General features: G+C 41.1%; 1 protein-coding gene across 1 annotated transcript; it reads right to left on the bottom strand.

Moving 5' to 3' along the window:
- Positions 1 to 5661: 5661 nt before the first annotated feature.
- On the bottom strand, positions 5662 to 15555 carry LOC134084977 (ribonuclease inhibitor-like). The gene is made up of 11 exons (XM_062539914.1): positions 15433 to 15555; positions 14355 to 14585; positions 13491 to 13527; positions 12716 to 12826; positions 10622 to 10792; positions 10355 to 10528; positions 9880 to 10053; positions 8778 to 8951; positions 8266 to 8439; positions 7838 to 7884; positions 5662 to 7068 (listed from the first exon to the last, which is right to left on the bottom strand). Exons 2-11 carry the CDS (start codon positions 14554 to 14556, stop codon positions 6518 to 6520), a joined length of 1815 nt encoding a protein of 604 aa, XP_062395898.1. The 5' UTR covers positions 14557 to 14585; positions 15433 to 15555; the 3' UTR covers positions 5662 to 6517.
- Between the last annotated feature and the right edge of the window lie 436 nt (positions 15556 to 15991).

Genomic DNA, 15991 nt, shown 5'->3' with positions numbered 1-15991 from the left:
ACACAATATGACCGCCGCTCAGTCCTGCACATTCTCTCCGCAAATATCAATCATGCTTGTGTTTCCATCGCCTACTCCATCCCTACTGCAACTTTTATGTATGTAAATGAGTGTGTGCATGTGTGCGCTTGCTTTTGTGTATGAGTGCTTCTCTGTCTAGTGTGAGTGTGTGTCTGCTTGTGTGTGTGTTTAATGTGTCTCTGAGTATATGTTCACTGTGTTCTCTGCCGTCACTGTCACTCCAATATCAGATAACACACACACACACACACTCACATGCGCGCGTGTGCACACACACACACACACACACACACACACACACACACAAACACACATACACAGGCACACACTCACACACACACACTCGCACACACACACACACACACACACACACACACACACACACACACAAACACACACACACAGGCACACCCAGAGAGAGAGAGAGAGAAAGAGAGAACACACACAGAATACACACAGATAACACAGACACAGAGAGAGAGAGAGAGAGAGAGAAAGAAAGAGAACACACACAGAACATGCACATACACACATATACACACATGCAAACACACAGATGGGCACACAGAAACGCACCCACACACTATAGTACATCACACACACACTCACTTCTCAGCTCCGGTGGTCTCACAAAATGTACTCAAAGATGTGTGTGTGCATGTGTGTGTGTGTGTGTGTGTAGGTGTGTGTGTGTGTGTGTGTAAGGGTGTATGTGTGCATGCGTGTGGGCGTGTTTGTGCATGTGTTTGTATAATGTTTTATGTACATGTGTGTATGTAGTGGTGCGTGTGTGTGTAGGTATGTGTGTGTGTGTGTGTATTTATGTGTGTGTGTGTGTGTGTGTGTGTGTGTGTGTGTGTGTGTGTGTGTGTTCCTGCATGTTTGTTGCACCCAGAGCAACCATTCTCTTTTAAAACATATTTGGAAACTAGTTGATTAAAGGTTTCTAATGGTGTCACTTATATGTTTCTAGGACAAAAACTAGCAGAGATTGAGATGTTTGGAACAGTTTTTGAAATCCCCAGGGGGGGATTTAGACTCCAGATAATACCACCATCTACTGGCCGATGGGTATACAGTCCTGAATGTACACATAAATCCATTTATTTTATAGCCCCCCATGGATGAAATTCCACAAAACTTGGCTTACTCCCAGAGGGTGTCAGGTTAATCATACACATGAAATTTGGTGCAGTTCATAACATCTCATCTGAAGATATGGGCAATTAAAGCAATATTACATTGCATTTTCAATTTTTACGATGGGGGGGCAAATCACAAATGACTGGTTATAGTAGGGGGGATTATCAACAAAAAAGGGCCTAATCGTTACGCGTCGGATAGAAGCACCAAAATTGCTACAGACACTCTTTATGATGTATCTCATCATATCAGAAGGGGTGGCCCAAATTTCTGGTTCATTAAGGTCATTTTTTAAGGGAAAATCCAAGATGGCTGCCAGAAACGGCCTTAGGATAATAAAACATTGCATAGTTTGGGCATCTTGATTTATTCTGCTACTTTATCATTTCACATTTAATATATAGAGATGGTTAACAAATAATATATGCAAGATAACCCATGTAAACAATCTTACATGTCTATTATACAACTTTAAAGTGGAAAAAACAGGCTTAAAACGGTCAGAATGTCATGACTCCCCCAGTGAATCCTCACCTGAGTAGTTAATTATTCATTTATGCATAACATTAATATTCTTAAAAACTTTTGGAAGAATCACTTAATCATTTTCAAAAGACAGCTTATTGTTTAATTGTCCACATGAGCAGAGATCTAGCCCTAAATAGGAACACAACTCCTGTTATGCTAGCGTTAGCATTAGCATTAGCCAATGTAGACCAACCAGCTGGGTTGAGTTAAAGCTGGGCAAACAAAGGTATTCCTAGGCTGATTGTGTCCCTGTGATCACTTGGGGTCTTTTTTTGCATATTTGTGCCCTTTGGATCTTCCTGGGGGGTATTGTCGTATTCTTTCGGGCATAATGTTATAGGAACTATGAAATTTAGATTTGTACTACAGTAATGGTAGCCAGCTAGTACTAAGGTGTGTAAAATGTACATTGAGTAAGGCTGTGTCTCATTACACTTACTTCCGTCAGTACATTGCTAATGTGCACTGACCACTCACTGCCGCAGTGCTCACTTTTGATGGTTAGTACTGTCCAAAAAGGGGCCTTCCCCAAACTTCCCACAAAGGTGGGAGCATGAAACATTCTAAAATCTCTTGGTTAAATGCTGAAGCATTCAAAGTTCCTTTCACTGGAACTAAGGGACCAAGCCCTGTGCACCAGTGCACAAAGCAAGGTCCATAAAGGCATTGATGACAGAGATTGGTGTGGATGAACTTGTCTGGCCTGCACAGGGTCCTGACCTCAACCCAATAGAACACCTTTGGGATGAATTAGATGGACTGAGAGGCAGTCTACTCATCCAACATCAGTGTGTGACCTCACAAATGTGCTTCTGAAAGAATGGTAAAAACCTGCAAAGGGTGGACCGACATCATATTAAACCCTATGGATTAAGAATGGGTTGTGACTGAAATTCATATGTGAGTCAAGGCAGGTGACCAAATACTTTTGGCAATTAGTGTACAGTACTTAGGTTGCTTTTGGTATAGGGCAAAACTTTCAGGAAATACACATCAATAGAGTTTTCAAAACCTTGAGGAAAAGAGCAAGTTCGGCTCTCCCAGGTTTTCTCTCTTTTTTTCAACCTTTAGGGCAAAAAGTCAGCATGGGCTGCATGGAAATAATTTCCAGAAGTAACAGGTGCCTTCACTGCTACGACATTAAATCTTTTTCAATTACTTAGCCAGGAAACAAACATATTTGCATTGCTGGAGAGGTACACTTGTGTTCTTTACGATAAGACAACCAATCTTGAAAAATTCAATGATCTCAGGAAGGATTTGTTTTCTCAAAAATGTCTCTCAATGGAAAATACCCCTACCACACAGGCTGCACTGATCCAGCATTCAAATAGTGCAGTGTACCAAGCTAGCATTTGGTCCAAAGGTCTGCAAGCTATCCAGTCAGTGCTTTCTCCTGAAAAATATGGATGGACTAAATTAGATGATTCTTGGACACCTTTATGGACACTTTTACCAGAGGCAGCGAAAGTATGTAGAGAACTTCTTAATGTGACAGCAAAGCTGAGCCTCTCTGCCGAGTGCCGATGCCAGGATGCCAGGATGCTGGGTTGCCTTGCACAGCATTATGCCAATGTGCTGGAGCATGTGAATAGATGAGAATATGCAGTATGTAGGCTATGACTAATGTACTACTGTAATCTAGTGTGGTGTCATACAATGTCTTACAAAGTTACAGGGGACATGTGTGCATAATTTTATGATTTTATGAGATCTGCCTGAGGTGCTTCTCTGTGTTTACAGTATCCTTGAGATAGTGGATATATAGGTAGCCGTAGTGTATTTCTTTTCATAATTTATTTTCTTTCAAGACAGTTCTTCTTACCCTAGATAACCCTAGATATTTGGGGCATTCCTTCTAGGATGTCTCAGGATCACCCAAGGAACATACCCGATTTCAAGCTTTTTAGAGGTTGTTTAGATGGTCTTTGAATTAGCTGCCAATTATGTGGCGGGCACGACCTTAGCGCAACCTTTTTCAATTTCTTTAAAAACTCACTACCTGTTAAGGGATAGTTTTGGGCACACCTTCTAGGATGTCTTAGGGCTAATTCGTCTTTTTATCTATCCTTCCTTCCTTCCTCGGTTCTCCGGCTTGTTCTCACTGATCTATAAAGAACACTAGATGGACTATCCCATTGCTGCTGCCCCATCATTCTTTATCTAGGAAGGAAGGAAGGGAGGATATAAAAAGATGAATGAGAAGAGCCTTTAGGATCACCCAAGGAACACCAAATTTCAAGTTTATTAGACGTTATTTAAGTGGCATGTGAAATAGCTGACAATTTTGTGGCGAGCAGCACTGCCTTTTTCAATTTCTTTAAAAACTCACTTCCTGTTAGAGACATATTGGACACTCCTTCTAGGATGTCTTAGGATCACCCAATGAACATATACCAACTTTCAGGCTTTTTAGGGGTTGTTTAGATGGTCTTTGAACTAGCTGCCAATTTTGTGGCGGGCAGTACAGCCTTTTCCAATAGTTTTTGAATCAGCTATCAATTGTATTGGTGGCCATTTTGAATTTCTTCAAAATCTCTTTGAGATATTTTTGGGCACCCCTTCTGGGATGTCTTAGGATCACCCAAGGAACATGTATACCAAATTTCAAGCATTTTAGAGGTTGTTTAGGCAGTCTTTGAAGGAGCTGCCAATTTTGTGGCAGGAAGCGCAGTATTGTTTAGTTTTTTTCAAAAACCTCACTTCCTGTTTGAGAATTTTGGTGTAATCTTCCAGGATGGCTTAGGATCACCCAATGAACATATACACCAAATTTCAAGCTTTTAGGAGGTTGTATAGGTAGTTTTTGAATCAGCTATCAATTGTATTGGCGGCCATATTGAATTTCTCCAAAATCTCACTTCCTGTTTGAGATATTTTTGGGCACCCCTTCTGGGATGTCTTAGGATCACCCAAGGAACATGTATACCAAATTTCAAGCATTTTAGAGGTTGCTTAGGCAGTATTTGAAGGAGCTGCCAATTTTGTGGCAGGAAGCGCAGTATTTTTTGTTTTTTTTCAAAAACCTCACTTCCTGTTTGAGAATTTTGGTGTAATCTTCCAGGATGACTTAGGATCACCCAATGAACATATACACCACATTTCAAGCTTTTAGGAGGTTGTATAGGTAGTTTTTGAATCAGCTATCAATTGTATTGGCGGCCATTTTGAATTTCTCCAAAATCTCACTTCCTGTTTGAGATATTTTTGGGCACCCCTTCTAGGATGTCTTAGGATCACCCAAGGAACATATCTACCAAATTTCATGCTTCTATCCGCCGCGTAACGATTTTTCACATAATCTCCCCTACTATTATAAGCTAAGTTGATGCAAGCTCTAGAGAACAACATACCATAAACATTTTGTCATCCTCGGTGCCACGGTTCAGGTAGTTATGTAGGAAAAACTGTCATTTTTGGGCTTCGGGCGGGGGCAGCGCGGGGGTGGAGTGACCCCCGGGGACGAAACGAAAATTTTCCATAGAACTCTACTGGGGCTACATGCCCACCAAGTTTCATGCGCTCCGGTGTTACGGTGTCCCGGGAATCGTTGACGAAAAATGACGGGAAAAAAGAATTAAAAAAAAAAAAAAAAAAAAAAACTTTGACAACAACTATATGACCGCTTCGCTAGCTATGCTAGCGGCGGTCATAATAATGCACGTTCCAAATAGCGCATCACAATAGGAAATTTGACCAAGCAGTGGTATAAAATAATATAATCACCCGTTTTAGTTTATGATTACTGGCCTCACCCCGTAAGGGCAAATGCTTAAGACTTAAGACAATACAAGTTAATGGCACCTGTGTTGAGAACTGGTAGTGTGCTACTACAGTACGCTAATACACAAACATCACTTCCCAACTATTAGCCGCGGCTTATACATTGATTTTGCATTTTATTTTTCAGCTATGAGGTTATACATGGGGGCAATTAATATGGTCATGGTTGTGTTTCTTCTTGCATAAAACACTGTCCTGCGGCAATACACAATGCGACTCATACACAGGAAATTACGGGTAGGTTTACACATGCCTGCCAATAGCTGATATTCTGGTTTATTGTTTTCCAACAGTCTTTTCATTTCACAGATCAATCAGGCAGAACCAGTAGGCTAGTTAAGACAACTACTGCTGCATATTCACAGTTATCAATATTGATGAAAGGCAAAAGCACATACAGTATGTTCAGCATTTTCTTTTGTAGTTTATTACTGTAATTATTAAGAGACAAAGCGGTATACAACTTTTTAAAAAATTGTTTGTTTGTGTCGTACGTCACTTTGGATGAAAGCATCAGCTAAATTGATATGAATCTAATGAAACATACAAAGATGACTCATTTAGGCAGCATGTGTTGCCAGTCCTGTATCTGCACAGTGCTTTAACCAACCATTGACTTATCCAAGTTATTAAATTACATCTAGCAGACACTGTTTTTTGTTGTTGTCCAAAGTGACTAACGTATTTCAACTATATTACAAGGGATAACATTGTCATTACATTGTCCCTGGAGAAACTTGGGGTTAAGTGTCTTGCTCAGTGGCACAATGGTGGAAGCTGGGAATTGAACTGACAACTTTCAGGCTATTGCACACTAGCCCAGCTCCTTAACCACTACACTAACACCACCCGCAAGCGCATTCTACAGTTCTTTTAATAAGTGGTGTGTGTGTGTGTGTGTGTGTTTGTGTGTGTGTGTGTGTGTGTGTGCGTGTGCGTGTGCGTGTGCGTGTGCGTGTGCGTGTGCGTGCGCGCGTGTGTGTAAGGGAGTGCATACGTGCGCGTGTGTATGTGAGTATGTTGTTCCTGCAGGATCAAGAGGTCATGTGATCTGGCACAGAGATACCGAGGAGTTCGAGACACAATACTCAAACCCAAACCCAGGACAGAGGGGCTCGGTGTCCTCAAACATGGAGTGGAACGTGTGCAAGAGGGTGAGTGTGCCAGAGGAGACCCTGTAGAAGGACAGAGTGCCTGCTGGCCGGTCCAGATACACTCCTACTCTGCGGGAACCAGAGGAAGGGGCAGGTATGGCGATCTTCGTCTTGTTATGCACGGCAGAGTACCGGTCACCAGAGCAGTTGAGTCTCCAGGACTTGGCGTTACGTCCAAATCCGCTGTCATCACGCTCCCCTTTCCTCCGGACGCTCTTGTAGGCCACTGCTATCTCGGCCGCGTCACCGCTCCACTCAGCCTCCCAGTAGCAGCGTCCAGACTGACCCTCTCTACACAGCACCTGGACCCAGTAGTCGAATCTGTCCGAGCGGTCATCATACGGTTGCTCCTCCGTCTGCCACCTCACTGTTCTGCTTCCCCCGGAGAGAGACAGACGTCGGTGTGCTGTGTTTGGGTCCAGTGTGAGCTCACAGGCATCTGCACACAAGAGGAGAGTGGAGAGTCTTGGCAACAATCTAAAGACATAGGGTGTGTCTCATATGGTGTTTTTAGATATCCTCCCTTCCTTCCTCGAGCCTCGTTCCTCACTGATCTAGATGAAGAATGATGGGGCGGCAACAATGGGATAGTCTATCCAGTGTTTGTTATAGATCAGTGGGAACGAGCCTGGAGGACCGAGCATCGAGGAGAGAGTTGAGAGCCACCCATAAGGCCTTTTTTCACCGACAGAGAACCGGCTCTGTTCCCGTTCGCGAACCAACATTTGAACCGTTCGACGCGTTTTCACCAACAAAAGCCGGTTCGGAACATGGCACCTTGGTTTGGAAAAAAATAGTTGTTTTTTCCTGCGAACCAGAGTGGGCGTGTCATTGCGTCTTTCAGAGGGAAGAAGGCTAAAAGCATGAGTTTTCCGTCCATATCAACTGTTGCCATGAGTAAGCAAAACGATTCAACTAGCATTGCACTGCAGACGTTGACTAGCATTTTAAACAGCTAGTTTCTGCCGTTTTTATGGGACAACTGGTCATATCATTCTCCCGTTAATGCATCTCATTAACTTTTGATTTTGCATGCACCACCCATTGTTGATGACATATCCTTGGTTCTGTTCAGAACTGGTGTAAATGTGGGCTGGTTCACTAGCACTACGGTTCAAAGAATTCTGAACGGCACCAGTTCAACACCAGGTTCGTTTTCGGTGAAAAAACGCCCATAAATATTGTGACTCTTTAAATCAATCACTCACATTTCCTCGGTCCTGGTTTCATCCTGCCCTCCCCCGCATCTTCAAACCTTGAGATGGACAGGAGAAGGAAACAGAGTTGAGGCCCTAGACTAAGCCGTGAGTTTAAAGGAGACTTGCGTTGATTTTTCACGTGGATCTCTGTTTTCGCTCTGTTTTTCAACTCAAGCTAGGTAGTACTGCTTTTTTTCCCCTCATTATATTTTGTTCCAACAGTACTTGATGAGAAACAGAGATCTATGTGAAAAATTGCCTTAATTCTCCTTTAACATGCAACAACTTTTTTATTTTATTTTTCTCTTTCTTGCTGTTGTAGATAAACAGTCAGAAACAACTATATACAGTATGGCAGACAGGCTGGGTAAAGAAAGATACTAACACAGGACCTGAATGGACGAATAGCTGAATACCCATAAACACCCAGCATTTACCTGAAAGTCTCTAGTTTACAATTGGGATCACTCTGATGGTCTGAGAGCTCTCTGACACCTGTTTTTCCTGGGTGATTGTAGGTCAAGTCCAGCTCTTTCAGATAGTTGGGGTTCGATTTGAGGGCAGAGGTCAAGCAAGAGCAGCCCTTGTGTGAGATCAGACACCCAGACAGTCTGGGGAAAAAGGGAGATTTTCCTCATTATTAAAGAGAGAAAGGGCATTAAAATCATTGGCCATTTGCAGATTCGGTATTTTTTCAAATGATGGAAAAGAAGGGTCATATTGTTCGATAATTACACATGAACTATTTTAAACGCTGTTAAGTAGACTTTTTTAGAGTATGTGTAAAGGCTTTGCAGCTTCATTTAGAATGACTGTTTTACGACGACACAATATTAGGCTAGCAACATAAAGAGTAAAAAGTTTCTGCACGTCTGGCAAAACAGTTGAAGCAACAGTCAAAAAGCAGGCTCTGCGTTGAGGAATTTTGTAGTAATTTATTGCAACTGACCTCAGTGTCTCCAGCTTGCACTGTGGATCTCCTAGTCCCACACAGAGCAGCTCCACTCCTTCATCCTGCAGGTCATTGACGCTCATGTCCAGCTCTCTCAGATGGGATGTTTTCCCTTGCAGCACCGATGCCATACTTTCACAGCTTGCTTTGGAGAGGTGGCACTGACTTAACCTGTAAAAAAAAAATAGAATTGACACATATACACTTTTTGAGAAGACATCTATGTCCCCCATTTTTGGTCCATGTTTTCTTTTACAACTTGCGTTTTGCATGCTGTACATTTTGCATACATTTGATATTTAGCACCACAAAAAAAACGCATCAAGTTCCAAAGGGTTCAGACTTGTCTTCCATTCTGTATAACGAAATATAAAGATGATATTTTCATTTGACCCCTTTATATACAACACATGTTTTCAAATGAATTTAGCAGGACACATCTGTAGGCTACATAATGACAGCAAAAACCAATATGTTCTTGTATCTCTATTGCTCTGTGTATGTCGGCAGCTTGTCTTAACTCCAATGTTCAGGCCGCCACGCGAGCCCAAGCGGGGGAATTGTGACGCACGTTCAAGTTAACAAATAATAATCCAAACTTTAACCTTAAATAGGATACTATATCCTTTCAAACTTAACTGAAAAACTATCCGCGATAGTGTATGAATGCAAAATCAATGTAAATGAAAGCGCGTTGTCCTATACTTAATATTGAATGTATCTAATATCTTTAAATCCTGGAATAGCGTGGTCAAAAAACTGTTTGTTCCCGCTGACTAGCGTTTCCTAATCAGGCACCTGCCCAAACCATACTTCCTGTCAATCTATATGCTCTTCCTGCGGGTGCCACCAGGGGGAGACGAGATGAAGTAAAATAAAACGAAAAAGGATAAATTGGCCCTAACACTGTGTGTTGCTCACAACCGACACACACCCACCCACACACCGATAGACAGACTAGGAGAAAGAGGAATTGTTTTTACCGGTATTTTTCATTTTTTCTTATTTTACCGGTCTTATTTGATAATGATTCTTATTGTTTTTACCGGTATTTATCACAGAGTCTTATTTCAGTATTTGATAATGATTAATAACTTACCTCAGTGTCTCCAGCTTGCATTGTGGATCTCTTAGTCCCACACAGAGCAGCTCCACTCCTTCATCCTGCAGGTCATTGTCACTCATGTCCAGCTCTCTCAGATGGGAGGGTGTCCCTTGCAGCACTGATGCTATCATTTCACAGCTTTCTTTGGAGAGCTGACACTGATTTAGCCTGTTTAGAAAATGAAGATTGAACTTTAGAATTCCACAACTTTTCTAAATCTGTCTGTCTGTCTGTCTGTCTGTCCGTGTCTGTGTCTGTGTCTGTGCCTGACTGTCTGTCTGTGTGTCTGTCTGTGTGTGTGTGTGTGTGTGTGTGTGTGTGTGTGTGTGTGTGTGTGTGTGTGTGTGTGTGTGTGTGTGTGTGTGTGCTATATTTCTAGGCTAGAATAGCACAGAATGCTATCTACTCTACTATTAAAGAGTTAATATCTTAAAATGTTATGCAGAAAACATAAACACCCAACACTCACCTGAGAGTCTGTAGTTTACAGTTGAGATCATTCAGTGTGTCAGTGAGTTCCCTGATACCTGAGTCTCCTGGGTGATTGTAGCTCAGATCCAGATGTTTGAGGTGAGAGGGGTTTGATTTGAGAGCAGAGGCCAATAAAGAACAGCCTTTGTGTGAGACCAGACAACCACACAGTCTGAAATAAAATAGTCTATTATTTTTAGAACAGAGAAATACATAATTTAGAAATACAGAGAAGTATTGTTTCAAATAATGTTTTGCAACTGACCTCAGTGTCTCCAGTTTGCATTGCGGAACTCTTAGTCCCACACAGAGCAGCTCCACCCCTTCATCCTGCAGGTAATTTCCACTCATGTCCAGCTCTCTCAGATAGGATGATTCTTGCAGCACCGATGCCATCATTTCACAGCTTGCTTTAGAGAGGTTACACTGATTTAGCCTGTTTAAAAGTGACAAGGATGCAACATTTCACATACATTTATGTTCACTTTTGTGGCTGGCCCTACAGTCATTATGATGAGTTGCTATCAAATGTATAAACACATAGTTACACAAAAACATTTATGGTCCAGCTGTCGTCGACCCTTTCAGCCATAAAGCTTGAAAAGCACATTTTCTGTAAGACACTAGGGCTTAAGGTAGCACACAGTGCACATGTCTACTGTGCTGCAGATCTCAAACAGTTAGAATAGTATTTTTACATAATTTACAATTATTTTGACTCATTTATCCAAAGTGACTTATGTGACCCTGCCAGGGAAAACTAGTCGCTTTGCGCTTGATGCTATATTGAGAAAATCCACGATAAGCAAACGCTCGGGCTAAAATGTTGAATTTCACGTTTTTGCTTAATTTGACAGTATACAGTCTACTGTGCACTTTCATATCGTTCACACATTTGTGACCCTGTAAAGTGGAACCAGTCGTTTCGGTAAAATTTAGTAAATTAAGTTATTGCGCTCACGTGAACGGCCATAAACTAAGCTTTCCAACGATATGTATATCGAGGGTATTACACAAACTATCGCTAAAGGCTGGCTTACATTGCACGATTTTGGTCTGTTTTAACAGTCGGCGACTAAATTTCCAAAATCGGGCGGAAATCTTGGGAGTTGTACTGAAAGCGCAGCGCGCTCCCGTCATCTAAATCGTTTAGTGTAAGGTGCCAATCTTAGCGGTTTTAAGTCCGTCGGAGGCAGTCTTTTTCTAGTTTTGCCGTTACGACAATATCAAACATGTTTGATATTATCGGAAGTCTTTTCAGTCGTGGCTCATGCAAATAGTGACGTGAACATTAAAAACCAATAGTAACCTTGCGCGAACATGAAACAGGAAGGGGCAAAATAGGCGACAGCTGTAGCCTTTATGATTATTTGTTATTTCATTTCTTGTAATTTATTAGTCGGCTGTTCTACGTGACAGAACAACTCTATATCTGTTAGTGATGTCACACATCAAACAATGCTGCAGAAACGCGAAAAAAATACTTTGATATGAGTAGGCTATCATGTGATTTCCTGTGAATGATGACGTGTAGCCTATTGCACGATGGAAATAATTTGAAGGAATCTAGCAGCAGTCTTGTAAATAGTGACCCACAGTCTTTGCAAAATCCTAATCTGAGACTGGCCTGTGACTAGACTGTGACTAAAAACTCAATGAATTGTCTTTAGATGTGAGAGGGTCTGAGACTGTAGTTTTTCAAAAATCTTTTCCAAATCTTTGCAAAGTCTGGCAATGTAAGGTAGGCTTAAGATAAACGCATCCAAAGTTGACATGGTTCTCCTGTCATGATTTGCCAGAAGAGGAGAAATCACCTGTTTAAGCGGCGCGTGCACAACGGGAATGACAGCAAATGTGTTGAATCTTCGCCGGGTTTAACAGTCAAAACGTAGGTTTTTCAGTGAAATGCGTTCACGATATGAAACGGTAGACTGTATACAGCCGAATAATCTGAAAACGTGAAATTCAACATTTTAACCCGGAAGTTTGTTATTGTTGATTTTCTCAAAATAACAATGTGCGCAAAACGACTGATTTCGCTGTGAATGGTCACATTTCATGGAAAAACATACATTTTGACTCTTAAACCTGGTGAAGATTCAACACATTAGTTCCCAGTGTCCACTACGCTTAATTATGACAAATGTTGATTTTAAACAGAAGTTTTTCCTCTATGGTTTTTAGAAGTTTTGTGAAATGAGTGCTGCTTTGAGTTCTCTAAATTCTTTATATCTGTGGAGGGGTGTGATGGAGTTGGCACCGTCTCAGAATGCCAAGACATCCACAACCTTGTTATGTCCTGTCATCGGCGAGGCAATGTGAGCTGAAAAAGGTTCTAAGGTTCCCAGGTTTTACTCACCGAACTCTCCTCCTGACTTTCACTTTGTGGAGCATTTTCTTCAGACCTTCTTCTGATCTTGAGTGTTTCTTCAGATCAAACTCCTCCAAGTCTTCAGCCGGGGTCTTGCACCTGCGTAACATATTTTCCAAGCACACTGTTCATATTTACACTATTCCATCCAGACTATTCAAAAGGTCTAGCATTATTAATCTCATCCTAAAGGCCATATCCATTCTACAACCCTAGGGTCGATGAGGAGGAGGAGGATGATGATGATAAGAAGATTTTTTTGTGATCTTCTCACAAAATGGTGGTGACTGGATTAAAGGGGCTCTAAGTCACGTAACATGGTTTCTAAGATAAACATTTTAGCCTGTAGTGCCTTTTTTGGTTCAAATTTATCTCTCTAAGAAGAACAACAACAAAAAACACAAGGTTTTTGCTTTTGCTTAATCCCAGAGGTTTATTCATGTACTCTTCTGTGCAGCCCTCTAAAATGTTAAGCTGCAGTGTAGATGTCTTGTAATCTGTGATCTCCAGTGTCAAAGTCAAAGTCAAAGTATACTTTAATATCCCAAAGGTTGGGCAATTTGTTTGGTCAAAGTGCACATTTCAGACATATAGACAATGACACATAGACACATTAGGCCTATAACCTCCCAAACACACAGACAACAACAACAACAACAACAACTACAACTACAACAACAAACAACATTTAGCAATAAATAATAAAGATGTAGGCTACATAAGAAAACTTGCTTTTCACATATACTTCACATACTTCACATACTTTTTTGGGCTTGGATCCCCTTGTTGTCCTTCACAACCTTAAAATTAAGAAAAGATGCAATATGGTGAAATGAGGGTGGAACTGGTAGACATATCAAACTATTTGCCGTCAGTCGTAAATATGGGTCATTGGAACGGCCAGAGAGAGAGAGCTTAGTATATTTAGATTGTCTTTGATGTTTTTAACATTTAACAAGACAGAGTTCTGTCCTTATGGGTTAGACAATAGTGTTTTCTTTAAATCCTGAAACATAGACATTGAAATGGCATGCTTTTTGAAATTACATGATCTTTTTTACAGTGATGTGCTTTTTTGTTTTCCATTCTGTAAAGCTACAACCATCACTGCGAGAAGAAACATATGCTTTCCACTTTCTTATAGTTAATCATACATATATTTTAGTCCCCAAGTCTCAGTACAATGAGTGTTTGTTAAATATATAGGCCTAGGCACACTATTAGACATTTCTGATGGTAAAACACTAGCAGCCTTAACAACACAGACATGGGCACAGTCCAAAAACTGTGAGCTGCCTTCCAATCTACTTAGCAATCTAAGCAATGGAAGCTTCAATCAGGTCATTTCCAGGTATTTTCCTTGAAAAATGACACAAACCGAATAATCAATTATCAAAATAATATAACTGTTGCAGCCCTACAAAGATTTCTTGCACATGCTCAGATACTAGGTGCATCATCAGTGCCTAGTGTCTAGTGCTGAGGTTGGTTGTCTGTGAACGCTTGTGCTCTATGTTTTGTACTTTGTCTTATGTGTATTGTGTCTTTTTAACCATGATGCAAACCAAATTTCCCCTTGTGGGACAAGAAAAGAAATGTCTGAACTGAACTCAGAGACTTAACTAACCTCCTTGCTGTGCACTGGGCACTCCAGCGTAGCTGAAGGTGAGGGGACCGTTGACGGTGCAGCCGCTCATGGACGGGGCGTTCACCATCCCTCCAGAGTGAGCGGCCACGTTCACGTCGATCCCTCCACCTCCTCCTCCTCCGGACTGCCCTGTGAGGTAGCCCAGGGTGCTCCTCATCACTTCCTTCAGGGCTGCAATCATTTTGGGGATTGCTACAAACTGCACGGGTCCTTTGAAAACAAGGATCGAACGTATGTTGATGACAGTGTGTTGGCTGTAACCCTTTATGAAAAGCAAAATATTGTTTGGAAATTGATCTTAATGGCTTAAAGCAACACTAAAGAGTTTTTCGTACCTTAAAATAATGTTTCATTTCAGCGGTTCATCAACTCGTAACAGGGTGAACGGCACTTCTGCTTTTACTTCACGGCCCTCTATCGGCTATAACCGCACTATGTAACTTTACGAGGTGGGGTAGTGTGTATCTGTAGTTCGATGAAATGAGGTATCAGAAACTACAAATTTGACTTGCTTCAATGTCGCAATACATCATACTTTCGTAAAATCATGCAACATATTCTACCTTGTCTGTTATTTTCTGGATAAACAAGCGTGTGTGCGACAGAGGAAAAGTGCTTTAGTGTTGCTTTAAGTATAAAGAAATAAATTAGGGGAAATCCAGCTTTTTAGTTTTCTTTGTGAATGAATAATGTATCATAAATAAATAAATGTTTTTCATCAAGATACAGGGGGCATAGAACCCCTTTCCCAGAGGCAGACAGGTTTTTTTTGTTTTTAAAGGCCAGTTATTTCATGGATCCAGGATACTATGCATCCTGATAAAGTTTCCTTGGCCTTTGAATAATTAAAATAGCCCCACATCATCACATGCCCTTCACCATACCTAAAGATTGGTGTACTTTCCATAAGATCATCTCTCAATGCAAATCAAACCAGCTGTCAATCTGTTTTGCGCAGAACAGATTAAGCAGATGATTCTACATGATGTTTCTAAAATCAGCCAAATTCCCAACACTGTTTATTTTTCATGCTCACCGTGATTGAGGAACAACTTACCAATTGATGTATTATTCACTGCTTGCCCTTACCTTTACTCAGAGTCACAGCTAGAGCTGTTCAGAAGACATGAAGCACAAGACTACAGTAACTCTTGCTTTTTTTTCTCTCTTTTTTTTCTGTTCACACTTCTGCACACGCCTGGTAACTCGCTAACTCTCGAGCAGGCCACATTTGTCTTCTCTAGATGCACTTTGTCTCCTTTGAAGTCACTTCAAGAATCCACAATAATCTTACAGTAAATAAAACAGCTTATTGAAAAAAAGTAAATAAGTAAAAGAAAAACATATTCGTGTTTGCTGTTCACAAAGGAAATGCCATTTATCTTGACAAGGCTTCTCTCTGTCTCGCTCAAGGAAGATGCATGTGGTTTTCCTGTTTGTTTAATCTTCGTATCCTGTCAGGTGCTTAGGCAAATTCATTTAGAAATGTAACAGAGTTAGACTATCAGAGAAACAATACTCTTTGAGAGTGTCACAAAAAGCATCAACTTCATTTCAACCAATCACCATTAGAATGATTGAGGCGTGATCCTTATCTGGACTTGGAAGGCATTAGT

Source organism: Sardina pilchardus, chromosome 1, assembly GCF_963854185.1.
Source record: "Sardina pilchardus chromosome 1, fSarPil1.1, whole genome shotgun sequence".
Classification (NCBI taxonomy): domain Eukaryota; kingdom Metazoa; phylum Chordata; class Actinopteri; order Clupeiformes; family Clupeidae; genus Sardina; species Sardina pilchardus.
Note: the sequence above shows the minus strand (reverse complement) of the source record. Positions and strands in the feature narration are given on the sequence as shown.